At 45.6% G+C, this 25,352-nt stretch overlaps 1 protein-coding gene across 1 annotated transcript in view; it reads left to right on the top strand.

The window, feature by feature from the left end:
* LOC140741643 (low-density lipoprotein receptor-related protein 1-like) overlaps window positions 1-25,352 on the top strand; it is a 561,364-nt gene that overhangs the window by 315,175 nt on the left and 220,837 nt on the right. The window contains 2 exon segments of the mRNA XM_073071927.1: window positions 2,466-2,639; window positions 2,893-3,054. Of these exon segments, the coding sequence (XP_072928028.1) occupies window positions 2,466-2,639; window positions 2,893-3,054 (336 nt within the window).

Here is a 25,352-nt window from a genome sequence, read left to right as displayed (position 1 = left end):
ACCCTGGGAGGGGTGTCGAGGAGGTTACTGACACTCGGAGGGGTGTTGAGCAGGAGGGGGTTACTGACCCTGGGAGGGGTGTAGAGGGGGTTACTGACCCTGGGAGTGGTGTAGAGGGGGTTACTGACCCTGCGAGGGGTGTAGAGCGTGTTACTGACCCTGGGAGGGGTGTAGAGGGGGTTGCTGACCCTGGGAGAGGTATAGTTACTGACACTGGGAGAGGTGTAGAGGGGGTTACTGACCCTGGGAGTGGTATAGAGGAGGTTACTGACGGGGAGGGTTTTAGAGGGGGTTACTGACCCTGGGAGGGGTGTAGAGCTGGAGGGCGTTTCTGACCCTCAGATGTGTGTACAGGGGTTACTGACCCTGGGATGATTTTAGGGGGGGTTACTGACCCTGGGAGGCGTGTAGAGGGGTTACTGAATCTGGGAGGGGTGTAGTGGGGGCTACTGATTCTTGGAGTGGTGTAGAGGGTGTTACTGACCCTGGGAGGGGTGTAGATGGGGTTACTGACCCTGGGAGGGGTGTAGATGGGGTTACTGACCCTGGGAGGGGTATAGTTACTGACACTGGGAGGGGTGCAATGGGGTTACTGACCCTGGGAGTGGTGTATACGGGGTTACTGACCCTGGCAGGGGTGTAGAGGTGGAGGGGATTACTGACCCTGGGAGGGGTGTAGAGGAGGTTACTGACACTTGTTGGGGTGTAGAGGGGGCTACTGGCTTTGGGAGTGGTGTAGAGGGGGTTACTGGCTCTGGGAGTGGTGTAGAGTGGGTTTCTGACCCTGGGAGGGGTATAGAGGGGGTTACTAACACTCGGAGGGGTGTAGAGCAGGAGTGGTTACTGATCCTGGGAGTGGTGTAGAGGGGGTTACTGACCCTGGGAGGGGTGTCGAGGAGGTTACTGACAATCGGAGGGGTGTTGAGCAGGAGGGGGTTACTGACCCTGGGAGTGGTGTAGAGGGGGTTACTGACCCTGCGAGGGGTGTAGAGGGTGTTACTGACCCTGGGAGGGGTGTAGAGGGGGTTACTGACACTGGGAGAGGTGTAGAGGGGGTTACTGACCCTGGGATGGTTTTAGGTGGGGTTACTGACCCTGGGTGGCGTGTAGAGGGGTTACTGACCCTGGGAGGGGTGTAGTGGGGGCTACTGTTTCTCGGAGTGGTGTAGATGGTGTTACTGGCACTGGGAGTGGTGTAGATGGGGTTACTGACCCTGGGAGGGGTATAGTTACTGACACTGGGAGGGGTGCAATGGGGTTACTGACCCTGGGAGTGGTGTAGAGGGGGTTACTGACCCTGTGAGGGGTGTAGAGTGGGCTACTGGCAATGGGAGTGGTGTAGAGGGGGTTACTGGCCCTGGGTGTGGTGTAGAGGGGGCTACTGGCACTGGGAGTGATGTAGAGGGGGTTACTGACCCTGGGAGAGGTATAGTTACTGACACTGGGAGAGGTGTAGAGGGGGTTACTGACCCTGGGAGTGGTATAGAGGAGGTTTCTGACGGGGAGGGGTTTAGAGGGGGTTACTGACCCTGGGAGGGGTGTAAAGCTGGAGGGCGTTTCTGACCCTCAGATGTGTGTACAGGGGTTACTGACCCTGGGATGGTTTTTGGGGGGGTTACTGACCCTGGGAGGCGTGTAGAGGGGTTACTGACCCTGGGAGGGGTGTAGTGGGGGCTACTACTGTTTCTCGGAGTGGTGTAGATGGTGTTACTGGCTCTGGGAGTGGTGTAGATGGGGTTACTGACCCTGGGAGGGGTATAGTTACTGACACTGGGAGGCGTGCAATGGGGTTACTGACCCTGGGAATGGTGTATACGGGGTTACTGACCCTGGGAGGGGTGTCGAGGAGGTTACTGACAATCGGAGGGGTGTTGAGCAGGAGGGGGTTACTGACCCTGGGAGTGGTGTAGAGGGGGTTACTGACCCTGCGAGGGGTGTAGAGGGTGTTACTGACCCTGGGAGGGGTGTAGAGGGGGTTACTGACACTGGGAGAGGTGTAGAGGGGGTTACTGACCCTGGGATGGTTTTAGGTGGGATTACTGACCCTGGGTGGCGTGTAGAGGGGTTACTGACCCTGGGAGGGGTGTAGTGGGGGCTACTGTTTCTCGGAGTGGTGTAGATGGTGTTACTGGCACTGGGAGTGGTGTAGATGGGGTTACTGACCCTGGGAGTGGTGTAGAGGGGGTTACTGACCCTGTGAGGGGTGTAGAGTGGGCTACTGGCAATGGGAGTGGTGTAGAGGGGGTTACTGGCCCTGGGTGTGGTGTAGAGGGGGCTACTGGCACTGGGAGTGGTGTAGAGGGGGTTACTGGCCCTGAGAGTGGTGTAGAAGGGGTTACTGACCTTGGGAGGGGTGTAGAGGGGTTTACTGGCACTTTGAGGGGTGTAGAGCAGGTGAGGTTTACTGACACTGATAGGGTTCTAATGGTGATACCAACCTCTCAAGTGTGTTTATCTCTCTTCAGCCCCAACTGTCAGCTCCTGCACCCTGCGCTGCCTGAATGGAGGCAGCTGTTTCCTGAATGAGCGGAATCAGCCCAAGTGCAAATGCCAGCCCCGCTATACCGGTGAGAAGTGTGAGACTGACCAGTGCCGGGAATACTGTCAGAACGGGGGCACGTGCACTGCCTCCCCCTCAGGTGGGTATCTGGCCAGGCCATATGATTTTTTTTGTGTTCTGTCACTGAGCACACATGCACGTACACATTTCGTAACAGACACACAGATACACACTTCCTGACACACAAACACACACACTTCCCGACAGACACACACACACACATCTGTCTGCCTTCTTTATCGCCCTCGTTCGGTGTGTTGAGGGTTGGAGTTGGGAGTGGTGAGTATGTCTGTTATCACCCCCATTAACGAGACCATTTTCCTTTCCACCAGGAATGCCGACGTGTCGGTGTCCAAATGGATTCACGGGCCCAGACTGTCGGCAGAGGGTGTGTGATGGCTACTGCCGGAATGGAGCCTCGTGTAATGTCAACTCAGGGAACCAGCCCAACTGTCGTTGTCCACCAGGGATTGATGGGGAGCGGTGTCAGTACAGTAGGTGTCGTGTCTGTGTGTGTGTCGGGGGGTTCAGGGGAATGTGAGGGAAAGAGGTATCAGAACAATAGATGTGGTCTGTGTGTGAGAGAGGGGTTATCAATACAGTAGGTATCTCCTATCGGTCAGTATGATAGAGGGAAGGAGCTGTCAGAACAATAAGAGTCATCTGTGTCTGTCCGTGTGTGTGAGAGACACACCAACCCACCTCCCGTACACGCAGGTGCTGTGAGAATCGAGTTTATGTCTCGCGCCGCTCACCGTATCAACTTCACACCAAATACCGATATGACATACACTTTATAGAATTTACTAACATTAACTAAAGAAGTATTAGGCAATACAATATATATATACAAGGAAAGAAAAAAACAAAAGGCGCCAACTTATGAAAGTTCAGTCACTGTAGTGCACATCGTAGGAGCTCAATCAACGAATCATCCGACAGTCAAGGGGATAGTTGTTTATTTTAATACAATAGCTGTCTCCTGTCCGTGTGTGTGTGAGAGAGAGAAGGGGGTAGGTGTTTATTTTAATACAGTAGGTGTCTCCTGATTGTGTGTGTGTGAGAGAGAGAGAGAAGGGGGTAGGTGTTTATTTTAATACAGTCACTATCTGCTGATTGTGTGTGTGTGAGAGAGAGAGAAGGGGGTAGGTGTTTATTTTAATACAGTCACTATCTCCTGTCCGTGTGTGTGTGTGTGTGAGAGAGAAAGGGATAGGTGTTTATTTTAATACAGCAGGTGTCTCCTGATTGTGTGTGTGTGAGAGAGACAGAAGGGGGTAGGTGTTTATTTTAATGCAGTAGGTGCCTCCTGTGTGTGTGTGTGTGTGATAGGGAATGGGATAGGTGTTTATTTTAATACAGTCACTATCTCCTGTCTGTGTGTGTGTGTGTGTGAGAGAGAGAGATGGGGATAGGTGTTTATTTATACTGTAGGTGTCTCCTGTCCGTGTGTGCATGTGTGAGAGAGAAGGGGGTAGGTGTTTATTTTAATACAGTCGGTGTCTCCTGCCCATTTGTGTGTGTGAGAGTGTGAAAGGGATAGGTGTATATTTTAATACAGTCACTATCTCCTGTCCGTGTGTGTGTGTGAGAGAGAGATGGGGATCGGTGTTTATTTATACTGTAAGTGTCTCCTGTCCGTGTGTGTGTGAGAGAGAGAGAGAGAGAAGGGGATAGGTGTTTATTTTAAGACAGTCACTATCTCCTATCCGTGTGTGTGTGTGTGGGAGAGAGATAGAGAAGGGGGTAGGTATTTATTTTAATACAGCAGGTGTCTCCTGTCCGTGTGTGTGTGTGAGAGAGAGAGTAGGGTGTAGGTGTTTATTTTAATACAATAGGTGTCTCCTGTCCGTGTGTCTGTGAGTGAGAGAAGGGGGTAGGTGTTTATTTTAATGCAGTCAGTGTCTCCTGTCCGTGTGTGTGTGTGTGTGTGTGTGTGATAGGGAATGGGATAGGTGTTTATTTTAATACAGTCACTATCTCCTGTCTGTGTGTGTGTGAGAGAGAGAGAAGGGGGTAGCTGTTTATTTTAATGCAGTAGGTGTCTCCTGCGTGTGCTTGTCTGTGAGAGAGAGAAGGGGGTAGGTGTTTATTTTAATCCAGTAGGTGTCTCCTCTCCGTGTGTGTGTGTGTGTGTGTGAGAGAGAGAGATGGGGATAGGTGTTTATTTATACTGTAGGTGTCTCCTGTCCGCGTGTGTGTGTGTGTGTGAGAGAAGGGGGTAGGTGTTTATTTGAATACAGTCGGTGTCTCCTCTCCGTGTGTGTGTGTGTGTGAGAGAGAGATGGGGATAGGTGTTTATTTATACTGTAAGTGTCTCCTGTCCATGTGTGTGTGTGTGTGAGAGATAGAAGGGGATAAGTGTTTATTTTAAGACAGTCACTATCTCCTATCCGTGTCTGTCTGTGTGTGTGTGAGAGAGAGATGGGGAGAGGTGTTTGTTTATAGTGTAGGTGTCTCCTGTCCATGTGTGTGTGTGTGAGAGTGATAGAAGGGGATAAGTGTTTATTTTAAGACAGTCACTATCTCCTGGCTGTGTGTGTGTGAGAGAGAGAGAGAGAGAGATGGGGAGAGGTGTTTATTTATAGTGTAGGTGTCTCCTGTCCGTGTGTGTGTGTGTGAGAGAGAGAGAGAGAGAGAAGGGAGTAGGTGTTTATTTTAATACAGTCGCTATCTCCTGTCCTTGTGTGTGTGTGAGTGAGAGAAAGGGATAGGTGTTTATTTTAATACAGCAGGTGTCTCCTGTCTGTGTGTGTGTGTGTGTGAGAGAGAGTAGTGGGTAGGTGTTTATTTTAATACAATAGGTGTCTCCTGTCCATGTGTGTGTGAGTGAGAGAAGCGGGTAGGTGTTTATTTTAATACAGTAGCTGTCCTGATTGTGTGTGTGAGAGAGAGACAGAAGGGAGTAGGTGTTTATTTTAATGCAGTAGGTGTCTCCTGTGTGTGTGTGTGTGTGAGTGAGGGAGAGAGAAGGGGGTAAGTGTTTATTTTAATGCAGTAGATGTCTCCTGTGTGTGTGATAGGGAATGGGATAGGTGTTTATTTTAATACAGTCACTATCTCCTGTCTGTGTGTGTGCGTGAGAGAGAGATGGGGATAGGTGTTTATTTTAAGACAGTCACTATCTCCTATCCGTGTGTGTGTGTGTGTGAGTGAGATGGGAGAGGTGTTTATTTATAGTGTAGGTGTCTCCTGTCCGTCTGTGTGTGTGTGAGAGAGTAGGGAGTTGGTGTTTATTTTAATACAGTAAGTGTCTCCTGTCCGTGTGTGTGAGAGGGAGAGAGAGAGAAGGGGGTAGGTGTTTATTTTAATACAGTAGGTGTCTCCTGTCCGTGTGTGTGTGTGTGAGAGAGAGTAGGGGGTAGGTGTTTATTTTAATACAGCAGGTGTCTCCTGTCCATGTGTGTGTGTGTGTGTGTGTGAGGGAGAGAGAAGGGGGTAAGTGTTTATTTTAATGCAGTAGATGTCTCCTGTGTGTGTGATAGGGAATTGGATAGGTGATTATTTTAATACAGTCACTATCTCCTGTCTGTGTGTGTGCGTGAGAGAGAGATGGGGATTGGTGTTTATTTTAAGACAGTCACTATCTCCTATCCGTGTGTGTGTGTGTGTGTGTGTGTGAGTGAGACAGAAGGGGTAGTTGTTTATTTTAATGCAGTAGGTGTCTCCTGTGTGTGTCTGTGATTGATAGGGAATGGGATAGGTGTTTATTTTAATACAGTCACTATCTCCTGTCTGTGTGTGTGTGTGTGTGTGTGTGAGAGAGAGAGATGGGGATTGGTGTTTATTTATACTGTAGGTGTCTCCTGTCCGTGTGTGTGTGAGAGAGAGAAGGGGGTAGGTGTTTATTTCAATAAAGTCGCTGTCTCCTTCCCATTTGTGTGTGTGAGAGTGTGAAAGGGATAGGTGTTTATTTTAATACAGTCACTATCTCCTGTCCATGTGTGTGTGTGAGAGAGAGACAGATGGGGATAGGTGTTTATTTATACTGTAGGTGTTTCCTGTCTGTGTGTGTGAGAGAGAGAGAGAAGGGGATAGGTTTTTATTTTAATACCGTCGCTATCTCCTGTCCGTGTGTGTGTGTGTGTGTGTGTATGAGAGGGAGAGAAGGGGGTAGGTGGTTATTTTAATACAGTAGGTATCTCCTATCGGTCAGTATGATAGAGGGAAGGAGCTGTCAGAACAATAAGAGTCACCTGTCTGTCCGTGTGTGTGAGAGACACACCAACCCACCTCCCGTACACGCAGGTGCTGTGAGAATCGAGTTTATGTCTCGCGCCGCTCACCGTATCAACTTCACACCAAATACCGATATGACATACACTTTATAGAATTTACTAACATTAACTAAAGAAGTATTAGGCAATACAATATATATATACAAGGAAAGAAAAAAACAAAAGGCGCCAACTTATCAAAGTTCAGTCACTGTAGTGCACATCGTAGGAGCTCAATCAACGAATCATCCGACAGTCAAGGGGATAGTTGTTTATTTTAATACAATAGCTGTCTCCTGTCCGTGTGTGTGTGAGAGAGAGAAGGGGGTAGGTGTTTATTTTAATACAGTAGGTGTCTCCTGATTGTGTGTGTGAGAGAGAGAGAGAAGGGGGTAGGTGTTTATTTTAATACAGTCACTATCTGCTGATTGTGTGTGTGTGAGAGAGAAGGGGGTAGGTGTTTATTTTAATACAGTCACTATCTCCTGTCCGTGTGTGTGTGTGTGAGAGAGAAAGGGATAGGTGTTTATTTTAATACAGCAGGTGTCTCCTGATTGTGTGTGTGTGAGAGAGACAGAAGGGGGTAGGTGTTTATTTTAATTCAGTAGGTGCCTCCTGTGTGTGTGTGTGTGTGATAGGGAATGGGATAGGTGTTTATTTTAATACAGTCACTATCTCCTGTCTGTGTGTGTGTGTGTGTGTGTGAGAGAGAGAGATGGGGATAGGTGTTTATTTATACTGTAGGTGTCTCCTGTCCATGTGTGCGTGTGTGAGAGAGAAGGGGGTAGGTGTTTATTTTAATACAGTCGGTGTCTCCTGCCCATTTGTGTGTGTGAGAGTGTGAAAGGGATAGGTGTATATTTTAATACAGTCACTATCTCCTGTCCGTGTGTGTGTGTGAGAGAGAGATGGGGATCGGTGTTTATTTATACTGTAAGTGTCTCCTGTCCGTGTGTGTGTGAGAGAGAGAGAGAGAGAGAAGGGGATAGGTGTTTATTTTAAGACAGTCACTATCTCCTATCCGTGTGTGTGTGTGGGAGAGAGATAGAGAAGGGGGTAGGTATTTATTTTAATACAGCAGGTGTCTCCTGTCCGTGTGTGTGTGTGTGTGTGAGAGAGAGAGTAGGGGGTAGGTGTTTATTTTAATACAATAGGTGTCTCCTGTCCGTGTGTCTGTGAGTGAGAGAAGGGGGTAGGTGTTTATTTTAATGCAGTCAGTGTCTCCTGTCCGTGTGTGTGTGTGTGTGTGTGATAGGGAATGGGATAGGTGTTTATTTTAATACAGTCACTATCTCCTGTCTGTGTGTGTGTGAGAGAGTGAGAAGGGGGTAGCTGTTTATTTTAATGCAGTAGGTGTCTCCTGCGTGTGCGTGTCTGTGAGAGAGAGAAGGGGGTAGGTGTTTATTTTAATCCAGTAGGTGTCTCCTCTCCGTGTGTGTGTGTGTGTGTGTGTGTGTGTGTGTGTGTGTGAGAGAGAGAGATGGGGATAGGTGTTTATTTATACTGTAGGTGTCTCCTGTCCGCGTGTGTGTGTGTGTGTGAGAGAAGGGGGTAGGTGTTTATTTGAATACAGTCGGTGTCTCCTCTCCGTGTGTGTGTGTGTGAGAGAGAGAGATGGGGATAGGTGTTTATTTATACTGTAAGTGTCTCCTGTCCGTGTGTGTGTGTGTGAGAGATAGAAGGGGATAAGTGTTTATTTTAAGACAGTCACTATCTCCTATCCGTGTCTGTCTGTGTGTGTGTGAGAGAGAGATGGGGAGAGGTGTTTGTTTATAGTGTAGGTGTCTCCTGTCCGTGTGTGTGTGTGTGTGTGTGAGAGAGAGATGGGGATAGGTGTTTATTTATACTGTAAGTGTCTCCTGTCCATGTGTGTGAGAGAGAGATAGAAGGGGATAAGTGTTTATTTTAAGACAGTCACTATCTCCTGGCTGTGTGTGTGTGAGAGAGAGAGAGAGAGATGGGGAGAGGTGTTTATTTATAGTGTAGGTGTCTCCTGTCCGTGTGTGTGTGTGTGAGAGAGAGAGAGAGAGAAGGGAGTAGGTGTTTATTTTAATACAGTCGCTATCTCCTGTCCTTGTGTGTGTGAGTGAGAGAAAGGGATAGGTGTTTATTTTAATACAGCAGGTGTCTCCTGTCTGTGTGTGTGTGTGTGAGAGAGAGTAGGGGGTAGGTGTTTATTTTAATACAATAGGTGTCTCCTGTCCATGTGTGTGTGAGTGAGAGAAGCGGGTAGGTGTTTATTTTAATACAGTAGCTGTCCTGATTGTGTGTGTGAGAGAGAGACAGAAGGGAGTAGGTGTTTATTTTAATGCAGTAGGTGTCTCCTGTGTGTGTGTGTGTGTGTGTGTGAGATAGGGAATGGGATAGGTGTTTATTTTAATACAGTCACTATCTCCTGTCTGTGTGTGTGCGTGAGAGAGAGATGGGGATAGGTGTTTATTTTAAGACAGTCACTATCTCCTATCCGTGTGTGTGTGTGTGAGTGAGATGGGAGAGGTGTTTATTTATAGTGTAGGTGTCTCCTGTCCGTCTGTGTGTGTGTGAGAGAGTAGGGAGTTGGTGTTTATTTTAATACGGTAAGTGTCTCCTGTCCGTGTGTGTGAGGGGAGAGAGAGAGAAGGGGGTAGGTGTTTATTTTAATACAGTAGATGTCTCCTGACATGTGTGTGTGTGTGAGAGAGAGAGTAGGGGGTAGGTGTTTATTTTAATACAGTAGGTGTCTCCTGTCCGTGTGTGTGTGTGAGAGAGAGAGTAGGGGGTAGGTGTTTATTTTAATACAGCAGGTGTCTCCTGTCCATGTGTGTGTGTGAGAGAGTGAGTATGGGGTAGGTGTTTAGTTTAAGACAGTCACTATCTCCTGTCCGTGTGTGTGTGTGTGTGAGGGAGAGAGAAGGGGGTAAGTGTTTATTTTAATGCAGTAGATGTCTCCTGTGTGTGTGATAGGGAATGGGATAGGTGTTTATTTTAATACAGTCACTATCTCCTGTCTGTGTGTGTGCGTGAGAGAGAGATGGGGATTGGTGTTTATTTTAAGACAGTCACTATCTCCTATCCGTGTGTGTGTGTGTGTGTGTGAGTGAGACAGAAGGGGTAGTTGTTTATTTTAATGCAGTAGGTGTCTCCTGTGTGTGTCTGTGATTGATAGGGAATGGGATAGGTGTTTATTTTAATACAGTCACTATCTCCTGTCTGTGTGTGTGTGTGTGTGTGAGAGAGAGAGATGGGGATTGGTGTTTATTTATACTGTAGGTGTCTCCTGTCCGTGTGTGTGTGAGAGAGAGAAGGGGGTAGGTGTTTATTTCAATAAAGTCGCTGTCTCCTTCCCATTTGTGTGTGTGAGAGTGTGAAAGGGATAGGTGTTTATTTTAATACAGTCACTATCTCCTGTCCATGTGTGTGTGTGAGAGAGAGAGACAGATGGGGATAGGTGTTTATTTATACTGTAGGTGTTTCCTGTCTGTGTGTGTGAGAGAGAGAGACAGATGGGGATAGGTGTTTATTTATATTGTAGGTGTCTCCTGTCCGTGTGTGTGTGTGTGTGTGTGTGAGAGAGAGAGAAGGGGATAGGTGTTTATTTTAAGACAGTCACTATCTCCTATCCGTGTGTGTGTGTGAGAGAGAGAGAGAGACGGGGAGAGGTGTTTATTTATATTGTAGGTGTCTCCTGTCCGTGTGTGTGTGTGTGAGAGAGAGTAGGGGGTAGGTGTTTATTTTAATACAGTAGGTGTCTCCTGTCCGTGTGTGTGTGTGTGTGTGTGAGAGAGAAGGGGATAGGTGTTTATTTTAAGACAGTCACTATCTCCTATCCGTGTGTGTGTGTGTGTGTGAGAGAGAGATGGGGAGAGGTGTTTATTTATAGTGTAGGTGTCTCCTGTCTGTGTGTGTGTGTGTGAGAGAGAGTAAGGGGTAGGTGTTTATTTTAATACAGTCACTATCTCCTGTCCGTGTGTGTGTGAGAGAGTGAAGGGGGTAGGTGTTTATTTTAATACAGTAGGTGTCTGCTGTCCGTGTGTGTGTGTGTGTTTGTGTGTGTGAGAGTGAGTAGGGGGTAGGTGTTTATTTTAATACAATAAGTGTCTCCTGTCCATGTGTGTGTGAGTGAGAGAAGGGGGTAGGTGTTTATTTTAATACAGTCACTATCTCCTGTCTGTGTTTGTGTGTGAGAGAGAGAAAGGGATAGTTGTTTATTTTAGTACAGTAGGTGTCTCCTGATTGTGTGTGTGTGAGAGAGACAGAAGGGGGCACGTGTTTATTTTAATGCAGTAGGTGTCTCCTGTGTGTGTGTGTGTGTGTGATAGAGAACGGGATAGGTGTTTATTTTAATACAGTCAGTATCTCCTGTCTGTGTGTGTGTGTGTGTGAGAGAGAGATGGGGATAGGTGTTTATTTATACTGTAGGTGTCTCCTGTCCGCGTGTGTGTGTGTGTCAGAGAAGGGGGTAGGTGTTTATTTGAATACAGTCGCTATCTCCAATCCGTGTGTGTGTGTGTGAGAGAGAGAGAGAGATGGGGAGAGGTGTTTATTTTAATGCAGTAACTATCTCCTGTCCGTGTGTGAGAGAGAGAGAAGGGGGTAGGTGTTTATTCTCGTACAGTAGGTGTCTCCTGTACGTGTGTGTGTCTGTGAGAGAGAGAGAGAGAGAGAGAAGGCTGTAGGTGTTTATTTTAATACAGTCACTATCTCCTGTCCTTGTGTGTGTGTGATTGAGAGAATGGGATAGGTGTTTATTTTAATACAGTCACTATCTCCTGTCTGTGTGTGTGTGAGAGAGAGAGATGGGGATAGGTGTTTATTTATACTGTAGGTGTCTCCTGTCCGTAGGGGTGTGTGTGAGAGAGAGAGAGAGATATGTGTTTATTTTAATACTGTAGGTGTCTCCTGCCCATTTGTGTGTGTGAGAGCGAGAAAGGGATAGGTGTTTATTTTAATACAGTAGGTGTCTCCTGGCCGTGTGTGTGTGTGTGAGAGAGAAGGGGGTAGGTGGTTATTTTTATACAGTGGGAATCTCCTGTCCGTGTGTGTGTGAGAGAGAGAGAAGGGGGTAGGTGTTTATTTTAATCCAGTAGGTGTCTCCTCTCCGTGTGTGTGTGTGTGTGTGTGTGTGAGATATAGTTGGGGATAGGTGTTTATTTATACTGTAGGTGTCTCCTGTCTGTGTGTGTGTGAGAGAGAAGGGGATAGGTGTTTATTTTAGTACAGTCACTATCTGCTGATTGTGTGTGTGTGAGAGACAGAGAAGGGGGTAGGTGTTTATTTTAATGTAGTAGGTGTCTCCTGTCTGTGTGTGTGTGTGAGAGCGAGAAAGGGATAGGTGTTTATTTTAATACAGTAGGTGTCTCCTGGCCGTGTGTGTGTGTGTGTGAGAGAGAAGGGTGTAGGTGTTTATTTTTATACAGTAGGTGTCTCCTGTCCGTGTGTGTGTGTGAGAGTGAGAAGGGGATAGGTGTTTATTTTAATACAGTCACTATCTGGTGATTGTGTGTGTGTGAGAGACAGAGAAGGGGGTAGGTTTTTATTTTAATCCAGTAGGTGTCTCCTGTCTGTGTGTGTGTGTGTGTGTGTGTGAGAGAGAGAGATGGGGATAGGTGTTTATTTTAAGACAGTCACTATCTCCTATCCGTGTGTGTGTGTGAGAGACAGAAGGGGATAGGTGTTTATTTTAATACAGTCACTATCTCCTGTCCGTGTGTGTGAGAGAGAAAAGGGGATAGTTGTTTATTTTAATACAGTCACTATCTCCTGTCCGTGTGTGTGTGTGTGAGAGAGAGACAGATGGGACAGATGGGGATAGGTGTTTATTTATACTGTAGGTGTCTCCTGTCTGTGTGTGTGAGAGAGAGAAGGGGATAGGTGTTTATTTTAATACAGTCACTATCTGCTGATTGTTTGTGTGTGAGAGAGAGAAGGGGGTAGGTGTTTATTTTAATGCAGTAGGTGTCTGCTGTCCATGTGTGTGTGTGTGAGAGAGAGAAGGGGATAGATGTTTATTTTAATACAGTCAGTATCTCCTGTCTGTGTGTGTGTGTGTGTGTGAGAGAGAGAGATGGGGATAGGTGTTTATTTATACTGTAGGTGTCTCCTGTCCGCGTGTGTGTGTGTGTGTGAGAGAAGGGGGTAGGTGTTTATTTGAATACAGTCGGTGTCTCCTGCCCATTTCTGTGTGTGAGAGTGTGCAAGGGATAGGTGTTTATTTTAATACAGTCACTATCTCCTGTCCGTGTGTGTGTGAGAGAGAGAAGAGGGTAGGTGTTTATTTTAATGCCGTCGCTATCTCCTGTCCGTGTGTGTGTGTGAGAGGGAGAGAAGGGGGTAGGTGTTTATTTTAATACAGTAGGTGTCTCCTGTCCGTGTGTGTGTGTGTGAGAGAGAGTAAGGGGTAGGTGTTTATTTTAATACAGTAGGTATCTCCTGTCCGTGTGTGTGTGAGAGAGAGTGAAGGGGGTAGGTGTTTATTTTAATACAGTAGGTGTCTCCTGTCCGTGTGTGTGTGTGTGTGTGTGTGTGTGTGTGAGAGAGAGTAGGGGGTAGGTGTTTATTTTAATACAATAAGTGTCTCCTGTCCATGTGTGTGTGAGTGAGAGAAGGGGGTAGGTGTTTATTTTAATACAGTCACTATCTCCTGTCTGTGTTTGTGTGTGAGAGAGAGAAAGGGATAGTTGTTTATTTTAGTACAGTAGGTGTCTCCTGATTGTGTGTGTGTGAGAGAGACAGAAGGGGGCACGTGTTTATTTTAATGCAGTAGGTGTCTCCTGTGTGTGTGTGTGTGTGTGTGTGATAGAGAACAGGTGTCTCCTGTCCATGTGTGTGTGAGTGAGAGAAGGGGGTAGGTGTTTATTTTAATACAGTCAGTATCTCCAATCCGTGTGTGTGTGTGTGTGTGTGTGAGAGAGAGAGAGAGAGAGATGGGGAGAGGTGTTTATTTTAATGCAGTAACTATCTCCTGTACGTGTGTGAGAGAGAGAGAAGGGGGTAGGTGTTTATTTTTACTGTAGGTGTCTCCTGTCCGTAGGGGTGTGTGTGAGAGAGAGAGTGGGGGTAGGTATTTATTTTAATACAGTAGCTGTCTCCTGCCCATTTGTGTGTGTGAGCGAGAGAGAGAGAGAGAGAGAGATATGTGTTTATTTTAATACTGTAGGTGTCTCCTGCCCATTTGTGTGTGTGAGAGCGAGAAAGGGATAGGTGTTTATTTTAATACAGTAGGTCTCCTGCCCATTTGTGTGTGTGAGAGCGAGAAAGGGATAGTTGTTTATTTTAATACAGTAGGTGTCTCCTGTCCGTGTGTGTGTGTGTGAGAGAGAAGGGGGTAGGTGGTTATTTTTATACAGTGGGTATCTCCTGTTCGTGTGTGTGTGTGTGAGAGAGCAGGGGATAGGTGTTTATTTTAATACAGTCACTATCTGGTGATTGTGTGTGTGTGTGAGAGAGAGACAGATGAGGATAGGTGTTTATTTATACTGTAGGTGTCTCCTGTCCGTGTGTGTGTGTGTGTGTGTGAGAGAGAGAGAGATGGGGATAGGTGTTTATTTTAAGACAGTCTCTATCTCCTATCCGTGTGTGTGAGAGAGAAAAGGGGATAAGTGTTTATTTTAATACAGTCACTATCTCCTGTCCGTGTGTGTGTGAGAGAGAGACAGATGAGGATAGGTGTTTATTTATACTGTAGGTGTCTCCTGTCTGTGTGTCTGTGAGAGAGAAGGGGATAGGTGTTTATTTTAATACAGTAGGTGTCTCCTGGCCGTGTGTGTGTGTGTGTGAGAGAGAAGGGGGTAGGTGTTTATTTTTATACAGTAGGTGTCTCCTGTCCGTGTGTGTGTGTGTGAGAGAGAAGGGGGTAGGTGTTTATTTTTATACAGTCACTATCTGGTGATTGTGTGTGTGTGAGAGACAGAGAAGGGGGTAGGTTTTTATTTTAATCCAGTAGGTGTCTCCTGTCCGTGTGTGTGTGTGTGTGTGAGAGAGAGAGATGGGGATTGGTGTTTATTTTAAGACAGTCACTATCTCCTGTCCGTGTGTGTGAGAGAGAAAAGGGGATAGTTGTTTATTTTAATACAGTCACTATCTCCTGTCCGTGTGTGTGTGTGTGTGAGAGAGTGACAGATGGGACAGATGGGGATAGGTGTTTATTTATACTGTAGGTGTCTCCTGTCTGTGTGTGTGAGAGAGAGAAGGGGATAGGTGTTTATTTTAATACAGTCACTATCTGCTGATTGTTTGTGTGTGAGAGAGAGAAGGGGGTAGGTGTTTATTTTAATGCAGTAGGTGTCTGCTGTCCATGTGTGTGTGTGAGAGAGAGAGAAGGGGATAGATGTTTATTTTAATACAGTCAGTATCTCCTGTCTGTGTGTGTGTGAGAGAGAGAGAGATGGGGATAGGTGTTTATTTATACTGTAGGTGTCTCCTGTCCGCGTGTGTGTGTGTGTGAGAGAAGGGGGTAGGTGTTTATTTGAATACAGTCGGTGTCTCCTGCCCATTTCTGTGTGTGAGAGTGTGCAAGGGATAGGTGTTTATTTTAATACAGTCACTATCTCCTGTCCGTGTGTGTGTGAGAGAGAGAAGAGGGTAGGTGTTTATTTTAATGCCGTCGCTATCTCCTGTCCGTGTGTGTGTGTGAGAGGGAGAGAAGGGGGTAGGTGTTTATTTTAATACAGTAGGTGTCTCCTGTCCGTGTGTGTGTGTGTGAGAGAGAGTAAGGGGTAGGTGTTTATTTTAATACAGTAGGTATCTCCTGTCCGTGTGTGTGTGAGAGAGAGTGAAGGGGGTAGGTGTTTATTTTAATACAGTAGGTGTCTCCTGTCCGTGTGTGTGTGTGTGTGAGAGAGAGAGTAGGGGGTAGGTGTTTATTTTAATACAATAAGTGTCTCCTGTCCATGTGTGTGTGAGTGAGAGAAGGGGGTAGGTGTTTATTTTAATACAGTCACTATCTCCTGTCTGTGTTTGTGTGTGAGAGAGAGAAAGGGATAGTTGTTTATTTTAATACAGTAGGTGTCTCCTGTGTGTGTGTGTGTGTGTGATAGAGAACGGGATAGGTGTTTATTTTAATACAGTCAGTATCTCCTGTCTGTGTGTGTGTGTGTGAGAGAGAGATGGGGATAGGTGTTTATTTATACTCTAGGTGTCTCCTGTCCGCGTGTGTGTGTGTGTCAGAGAAGGGGGTAGGTGTTTATTTGAATACAGTCGCTATCTCCAATCCGTGTGTGTGTGTGTGTGTGTGAGAGAGAGAGAGAGAGATGGGGAGAGGTGTTTATTTTAATGCAGTAACTATCTCCTGTCCGTGTGTGAGAGAGAGAGAAGGGGGTAGGTGTTTATTCTCGTACAGTAGGTGTCTCCTGTATGTGTGTGTGTCTGTGAGAGAGAGAGAGAGAGAGAGAGAGAGAAGGCTGTAGGTGTTTATTTTAATACAGTCACTATCTCCTGTCCGTGTGTGTGTGTGTGTGTGTGTGTGTGTGAGAGAGAGAGATGGGTATAGGTTTTTATTTTTACTGTAGGTGTCTCCTGTCCGTAGGGGTGTGTGTGAGAGAGAGAGTGGGGGTAGGTATTTATTTTAATACAGTAGCTGTCTCCTGCCCATTTGTGTGTGTGAGCGAGAGAGAGAGATATGTGTTTATTTTAATACTGTAGGTGTCTCCTGCCCATTTGTGTGTGTGAGAGCGAGAAAGGGATAGTTGTTTATTTTAATACAGTAGGTGTCTCCTGTCCATGTGTGTGTGTGTGTGAGAGAGAGAGAGAGAGAGAGAGAGAGAGAGAGAGAAAGGGATAGGTGTTTATTTTAATACAGTCACTATCTGGTGATTGTGTGTGTGTGAGAGACAGTGAAGGGGGTAGGTTTTTATTTTAATCCAGTAGGTGTCTCCTGTCCGTGTGTGTGTGTGTGTGTGTGTGAGAGAGAGAGATGGGGATTGGTGTTTATTTTAAGACAGTCACTATCTCCTGTCCGTGTGTGTGAGAGAGAAAAGGGGATAGTTGTTTATTTTAATACAGTCACTATCTCCTGTCCGTGTGTGTGTGTGAGAGAGAGACAGATGGGACAGATGGGGATAGGTGTTTATTTATACTGTAGGTGTCTCCTGTCTGTGTGTGTGAGAGAGAGAAGGGGATAGGTGTTTATTTTAATACAGTCACTATCTGCTGATTGTTTGTCTGTGAGAGAGAGAAGGGGGTAGGTGTTTATTTTAATGCAGTAGGTGTCTGCTGTCCATGTGTGTGTGTGAGAGAGAGAGAAGGGGATAGATGTTTATTTTAATACAGTCAGTATCTCCTGTCTGTGTGTGTGTGTGAGAGAGAGAGATGGGGATAGGTGTTTATTTATACTGTAGGTGTCTCCTGTCCGCGTGTGTGTGTGTGTGAGAGAAGGGGGTAGGTGTTTATTTGAATACAGTCGGTGTCTCCTGCCCATTTCTGTGTGTGAGAGTGTGCAAGGGATAGGTGTTTATTTTAATACAGTCACTATCTCCTGTCCGTGTGTGTGTGAGAGAGAGAAGAGGGTAGGTCTTTATTTTAATGCCGTCGCTATCTCCTGTCCGTGTGTGTGTGTGAGAGGGAGAGAAGGGGGTAGGTGTTTATTTTAATACAGTAGGTGTCTCCTGTCCGTGTGTGTGTGTGTGAGAGAGAGTAAGGGGTAGGTGTTTATTTTAATACAGTAGGTATCTCCTGTCCGTGTGTGTGTGAGAGAGAGTGAAGGGGGTAGGTGTTTATTTTAATACAGTAGGTGTCTCCTGTCCGTGTGTGTGTGTGTGTGTGAGAGAGAGTAGGGGGTAGGTGTTTATTTTAATACAATAAGTGTCTCCTGTCCATGTGTGTGTGAGTGAGAGAAGGGGGTAGGTGTTTATTTTAATACAGTCACTATCTCCTGTCTGTGTTTGTGTGTGAGAGAGAGAAAGGGATAGTTGTTTATTTTAGTACAGTAGGTGTCTCCTGATTGTGTGTGTGTGAGAGAGACAGAAGGGGGCACGTGTTTATTTTAATGCAGTAGGTGTCTCCTGTGTGTGTGTGTGATAGAGAACGGGATAGGTGTTTATTTTAATACAGTCAGTATCTCCTGTCTGTGTGTGTGTGTGTGAGAGAATGGGATAGGTGTTTATTTATACTGTAGGTGTCTCCTGTCCGCGTGTGTGTGTGTGTCAGAGAAGGGGGTAGGTGTTTATTTGAATACAGTCGCTATCTCCAATCCGTGTGTGTGTGTGTGTGTGTGTGTGTGTGAGAGAGAGAGAGAGAGATGGGGAGAGGTGTTTATTTTAATGCAGTAACTATCTCCTGTCCGTGTGTGAGAGAGAGAGAAGGGGGTAGGTGTTTATTCTCGTACAGTAGGTGTCTCCTGTATGTGTGTGTGTCTGTGAGAGAGAGAGAGAGAAGGCTGTAGGTGTTTATTTTAATACAGTCACTATCTCCTGTCCTTGTGTGTGTGTGAGTGAGAGAATGGGATAGGTGTTTATTTTAATACAGTCACTATCTCCTGTCCGTGTGTGTGTGTGTGTGTGTGTGTGTGTGTGTGAGAGAGAGAGATGGGTATAGGTTTTTATTTTTACTGTAGGTGTCTCCTGTCCGTAGGGGTGTGTGTGAGAGAGAGAGTGGGGGTAGGTATTTATTTTAATACAGTAGCTGTCTCCTGCCCATTTGTGTGTGTGAGCGAGAGAGAGAGAGAGAGAGATATGTGTTTATTTTAATACTGTAGGTGTCTCCTGCCCATTTGTGTGTGTGAGAGCGAGAAAGGGATAGGTGTTTATTTTAATACAGTAGGTCTCCTGCCCATTTGTGTGTGTGAGAGCGAGAAAGGGATAGTTGTTTATTTTAATACAGTAGGTGTCTCCTGTCCGTGTGTGTGTGTGTGTGAGAGAGAAGGGGGTAGGTGGTTATTTTTATACAGTGGGTATCTCCTGTTCATGTGTGTGTGTGTGAGAGAGCAGGGGATAGGTGTTTATTTTAATACAGTCACTATCTGGTGATTGTGTGTGTGTGTGAGAGAGAGACAGATGAGGATAGGTGTTTATTTATACTGTAGGTGTCTCCTGTCCGTGTGTGTGTGTGTGTGTGTGTGTGAGAGAGAGAGAGATGGGGATAGGTGTTTATTTTAAGACAGTCTCTATCTCCTATCCGTGTGTGTGAGAGAGAAAAGGGGATAAGTGTTTATTTTAATACAGTCACTATCTCCTGTCCGTGTGTGTGTGAGAGAGAGACAGATGAGGATAGGTGTTTATTTATACTGTAGGTGTCTCCTGTCTGTGTGTCTGTGAGAGAGAAGGGGATAGGTGTTTATTTTAATACAGTAGGTGTCTCCTGGCCGTGTGTGTGTGTGTGAGAGAGAAGGGGGTAGGTGTTTATTTTTATACAGTAGGTGTCTCCTGTCCGTGTGTGTGTGTGTGAGAGAGAAGGGGGTAGGTGTTTATTTTTATACAGTCACTATCTGGTGATTGTGTGTGTGTGAGAGACAGAGAAGGGGGTAGGTTTTTATTTTAATCCAGTAGGTGTCTCCTGTCCGTGTGTGTGTGTGTGTGTGTGTGAGAGAGAGAGATGGGGATTGGTGTTTATTTTAAGACAGTCACTATCTCCTGTCCGTGTGTGTGAGAGAGAAAAGGGGATAGTTGTTTATTTTAATACAGTCACTGTCTCCTGTCCGTGTGTGTGTGTGAGAGAGAGACAGATGGGGATAGGTGTTTATTTATACTGTATGTGTCTCCTGTCTGTGTGTGTGTGTGTGAGAGAGAGAGGGGATAGGTGTTTATTTTAATACAGTCACTATCTGCTGATTGTGTGTGTGTGAGAGATTGAAGGGGGTAGGTGTTTATTTTAATACAATAAGTGTCTCCTGTCCATGTGTGTGTGAGTGAGAGAAGGGGGTAGGTGTTTATTTTAATACAGTCACTATCTCCTGTCTGTGTTTGTGTGTGAGAGAGAGAAAGGGATAGTTGTTTATTTTAGTACAGTAGGTGTCTCCTGATTGTGTGTGTGTGAGAGAGACAGAAGGGGGCACGTGTTTATTTTAATGCAGTAGGTGTCTCCTGTGTGTGTGTGTGTGTGTGTGTGTGTGTGTGATAGAGAACGGGATAGGTGTTTATTTTAATACAGTCAGTATCTCCTGTCTGTGTGTGTGTGTGTGTGTGAGAGAGAGAGATGGGGATAGGTGTTTATTTATACTGTAGGTGTGTCCTGTCCGCATGTGTGTGTGTGTCAGAGAAGGGGGTAGGTGTTTATTTGAATACAGTCGCTATCTCCAATCCGTGTGTGTGTGTGTGAGAGACAGAGAGAGATGGGGAGAAGTGTTTATTTTAATGCAGTAACTATCTCCTGTCCGTGTGTGAGAGAGAGAGAAGGGGGTAGGTGTTTATTCTCGTACAGTAGTTGTCTCCTGTACGTGTGTGTGTCTGTGAGAGAGAGAGAGAGAGAGAGAGAGAGAAGGCTGTAGGTGTTTATTTTAATACAGTCACTATCTCCTGTCCTTGTGTGTGTGTGTGAGTGAGAGAATGGGATAGGTGTTTATTTTAATACAGTCACTATCTCCTGTCCGTGTGTGTGTGTGTGAGAGAGAGAGATGGTTATAGGTTTTTATTTTTACTGTAGGTGTCTCCTGTCCGTAGGGGTGTGTGTGAGAGAGAGAGTGGGGGTAGGTATTTATTTTAATACAGTAGCTGTCTCCTGCCCATTTGTGTGTGTGAGCGAGAGAGAGAGATATGTGTTTATTTTAATACTGTAGGTGTCTCCTGCCCATTTGTGTGTGTGAGAGCGAGAAAGGGATAGGTGTTTATTTTAATACAGTAGGTGTCTCCTGGCCGTGTGTGTGTGTGTGAGAGAGAAGGGGGTAGGTGGTTATTTTTATACAGTGGGTATCTCCTGTCCGTGTGTGTGTGTGTGTGTGTGAGAGAGCAGGGGATAGGTGTTTAATTTAATACAGTCACTATCTGGTGATTGTGTGTGTGTGTGAGAGAGAGACAGATGAGGATAGGTGTTTATTTATACTGTAGGTGTCTCCTGTCCGTGTGTGTGTGTGTGTGTGTGTGTGTGTGTGTGTGTGAGAGAGAGAGAGATGGGGATAGGTGTTTATTTTAAGACAGTCTCTATCTCCTATCCGTGTGTGTGAGAGAGAAAAGGGGATAAGTGTTTATTTTAATACAGTCACTATCTCCTGTCCGTGTGTGTGTGAGAGAGAGACAGATGAGGATAGGTGTTTATTTATACTGTAGGTGTCTCCTGTCTGTGTGTGTGTGAGAGAGAAGGGGACAGGTGTTTATTTTAGTACAGTCACTATATGCTGATTGTGTGTGTGTGAGAGAGAGAAGGGGGTAGGTTTTTATTTTAATCCAGTAGGTGTCTCCTGTCCGTGTGTGTGTGTGTGAGAGAGAGAAGGGGATAGGTGTTTATTTTAATACAGTCACTATCTGGTGATTGTGTGTGTGTGAGAGACAGAGAAGGGGGTAGGTTTTTATTTTAATCCAGTAGGTGTCTCCTGTCCGTGTGTGTTTGTGTGAGAGAGAGAGATGGGGATTGGTGTTTATTTTAAGACAGTCACTATCCTATCCGTGTGTGTGTGTGTGTGAGAGAGAGAAAGGGATAGGTGTTTATTTTAATACAGTCACTATCTCCTGTCCGTGTGTGTGAGAGAGAAAAGGGGATAGTTGTTTATTTTAATACAGTCACTGTCTCCTGTCCGTGTGTGTGTGTGAGAGAGAGACAGATGGGGATAGGTGTTTATTTATACTGTAGGTGTCTCCTGGCCGTGTGTGTGTGTGTGAGAGAGAAGGGGGTAGGTGTTTATTTTTATACAGTAGGTGTCTCCTGTCCGTGTGTGTGTGTGTGAGAGAGAGAAGGGGATAGGTGTTTATTTTAATACAGTCACTATCTGCTGATTGTGTGTGTGTGAGAGAGAGAAGGGGGTAGGTGTTTATTGGTGTTTATTTTAATACAGTAGGTGTCTCCTGTCCGTGTGTGTGTGTCTGATAGGGAGAGTAGGGTGTAGGTGTTTATTTTTATACAGTAGGTGTCTCCTGACTGTGTGTGTGTGTGTGTGTGTGTGTGTGAGAGAGAAGGGGACAGGTGTTTATTTTAAGACGGTCACTATCTCCAATCCGTGTGTGTGTGTGTGTGTGTGTGAGAGAGAGAGAGAGATAGGGAGAGGTGTTTATTTTAATGCAGTAACTATCTCCTCTCCGTGTGTGAGAGAGAGAGAAGGGGGTAGGTGTTTATTCTCATACAGTAGGTGTCTCCTCTCCGTGTGTGTGTGTGTGTAAGAGAGAGAAGGGGATAGGTGTTTATTTTAATACAGTCACTATCTGCTGATTGTGTGTGTGTGAGAGAGAGAGAAGGGGGTAGGTGTTTATTTTAATGCAGTAGGTGTCTCCTGTGTGTGCGTGTCTGTGAGAGAGAGAAGGGGGTAGGTGTTTATTTTAATCCAGTAGGTGTCTCCTCTCCGTGTGTGTGTGAGAGAGAGAGATGGGGATAGGTGTTTATTTATACTGTAGGTGTCTCCTGTCCGCGTGTGTGTGTGTGTGAGAGAAGGGGGTAGGTGTTTATTTGAATACAGTCGGTGTCTCCGGCCCATTTGTGTGTGTGAGAGTGTGCAAGGGATAGGTATTTATTTTAATACAGTCACTATCTCCTGTCCGTGTTTGTGTGTGTGTGAGAGTGATGGGTATAGGTTTTTATTTTTACTGTAGGTGTCTCCTGTCCGTAGGGGTGTGTGTGAGAGAGAGAGTAGGGGGTAGGTGTTTATTTTAATACAGTAGCTTTCTCCTGCTCATTTGTGTGTGTGTGAGGGAGAGAGAGAGAGAGAGATAGTTGTTTATTTTAATACAGTAGGTGTCTCCTGCCCATTTGTGTGTGTGAGAGCGAGAAAGGGATAGTTGTTTATTTTAATACTGTAGGTGTCTCCTGTCCGTGTGTGTGTGTGAGAGAGAGAAGGGGGTAGGTGTTTATTTTTATACAGTGGGTATCTCCTGTCTGTGTGTGTGTGAGAGAGAGAGAGAGTAGGGTGTTGGTGTTTATTTTTATACAGTAGGTGTCTCCTGTCCGTGTGTGTGTGAGAGAGAGAAGGGGATAGGTGTTTATTTTAATACAGTCACTATCTGCTGATTGTGTGTGTGTGTGAGAGAGAGAGAAGGGGGTAGGTGTTTATTTTAATGCAGTATGTGTCTCCTGTGTGTGCATGTGTGTGAGAGAGAGAGAGAGATGGGGATAGGTGTTTATTTATAGTGTAGGTGTCTCCTGTCCGTGTGTGTGTGAGAGAGAGTAGGGGGTAGGTTTTTATTTTAATACAGTAGGTGTCTCCTGCCCATTTGTGTGTGTGTGAGAGTGAGAAAGGGATGGGTGTTTATTTTAATACAGTCACTATCTCCTGTCCGTGTGTGTGTGAGAGAGGGAGAGAAGGGGGTAGGTGTTTATTTTAATACAGTAGGTGTTTCCTGTCCGTGTGTGTGAGAGAGAGAAGTGTGCAGGTGTTTATTGGTGTTTATTTTAATACAGTAGGTGGCTCCTGTCCGTGTATGTGTGTCTGAGAGAGAGTAGGGTGTAGGAGTTTATTTTAATACAGTAGGTGTTTCCTGTCCGTGTGTGTGTGTGTGAGAGAGAGAAGGGGATAGGTGTTTATTTATACTGTAAGTGTCTGCTGTTCTTGTGTGTGTGTGTGTGTGTGTGTGTGTGAGAGATAGAAGGGGATAAGTGTTTATTTTAAGACAGTCACTATCTCCTGTCTGTGTGTGTGTGTGTGTGTGAGAGAGGGATGGGGATAGGTCTTTATTTATACTGTAAGTGTCTCCTGTCCGTTTGGTTGTGTGTGTGTGTGTGTGAGAGATAGAAGGGGATAAGTGTTTATTTTAATACAGTCACTATCTCCTGTCTGTGTGTGTGTGAGCGAGAGATGGGGATAGGTGTTTATTTTAATACAGTCACTATCTCCTGTCCGTGTGTGTGCGTGAGAGGGAGAGAAGGGGGTAGGTGTTTATTTTAATACAGTAGGTGTCTCCTGTCCGTGTGTGTGAGAGAGAGAAGTGTGCAGGTGTTTATTGGTGTTTATTTTAATACAGTAGGTGTCTCCTGTCCGTGTGTGTGTGTCTGAGAGAGAGTAGGGTGTAGGAGTTTATTTTAATACAGTAGGTGTTTCCTGTCCGTGTGTGTGTGTGAGAGAGAGAAGGGGATAGGTGTTTATTTGTACTGTAAGTGTCTCCTGTCCGTTTGGTTGTGTGTGTGTGTGTGAGATTTAGAAGGGGATAAGTGTTTATTTTAATACAGTCACTATCTCCTGTCTGTGTGTGTGTGAGCGAGAGATGGGGATAGGTGTTTATTTTAATACAGTCACTATCTCCTGTCCGTGTGTGTGCGTGAGAGGGAGAGAAGGGGGTAGGTGTTTATTTTAATACAGTAGGTGTCTCCTGTCCGTGTGTGTGAGAGAGAGAAGTGTGCAGGTGTTTATTGGTGTTTATTTTAATACAGTAGGTGTCTCCTGTCCGTGTGTGTGTGTCTGAGAGAGAGTAGGGTGTAGGAGTTTATTTTAATACAGTAGGTGTTTCCTGTCCGTGTGTGTGTGTGAGAGAGAGAAGGGGATAGGTGTTTATTTATACTGTAAGTGTCTCCTGTCCGTGTGTGTGTGTGTGAGAGAGAGAGAGATGGGGAGAGGTGTTTATTTATAGAGTAGGTGTCTCCTGTCCGTGTGTGTGTGTGAGAGAGAGAGTAAGGGGTAGGTGTTTATTTTAATACAGTAGGTATCTCCTGTCCGTGTGTGTGTGTGTGTGAGAGAGTAGGGGGTAGGTGTTTATTTTAATACAGTAGGTGTCTCCTGTCCGTGTGTGTGTGTGTGTGAGAGAGAGAGAGAGAGAGAGAAGGGGATAGTTGTTTATTTTAATACAGTCGCTATCTCCTGTCCTTGTGTGTGTCTGAGTGAGAGAAAGGGATAGGTGTTTATTTTAATACAGCAGGTGTCTCCTGTCTGTGTGTGTGTGTGAGAGAGAGTAGGGGGTAGGTGTTTATTTTAATACAGTCACTGTCTCCTGTCCGTGTGTGTGTGTGAGAGAGAGAAGGGGATAGGTGTTTATTTATACTGTAAGTGTCTCCTTTCCGTGTGTGTGTGTGTGTGAGAGATAGAAGGGGATAAGTGTTTATTTTAAGACTGTCACTATCTCCTGTCTGTGTGTGTGTGTGTGTGTGTGTGTGTGAGAGATAGAAGGGGATAAGTGTTTATTTTAAGACAGTCACTATCTCCTGTCCGTGTGTGTGAGAGAGAGAAGTGTGCAGGTGTTTATTAGTGTTTATTTTAATACAGTAGGTGTCTCCTGTCCGTGTGTGTGTGTGTGAGAGAGAGAGAAGGGGGTAGGTGGTTATTTTTATACAGTGGGTGTCTCCTGTCCATGTGTGTGTGTGAGAGAGAGTAGGGTGTAGGTGTTTATTTTTATACAGTAGGTGTCTCCTGTCTGTGCGTTTGTGTGAGAGAGAGAGAAGGGGGTAGGTGTTTATTTTAATCCAGTAGGTGTCTCCTCTCCGTGTGTGTGTGTGTGTGTGTGTGTGAGAGAGAGAGATGGGGATAGGTGTTTATTTATACTGTAGGTGTCTCCTGTCCGTGTGTGTGTGTGTGAGAGAAGGGGGTAGGTGTTTATTTGAAT

Source organism: Hemitrygon akajei, chromosome 18, assembly GCF_048418815.1.
Source record: "Hemitrygon akajei chromosome 18, sHemAka1.3, whole genome shotgun sequence".
Classification (NCBI taxonomy): domain Eukaryota; kingdom Metazoa; phylum Chordata; class Chondrichthyes; order Myliobatiformes; family Dasyatidae; genus Hemitrygon; species Hemitrygon akajei.
Note: the sequence above shows the minus strand (reverse complement) of the source record. Positions and strands in the feature narration are given on the sequence as shown.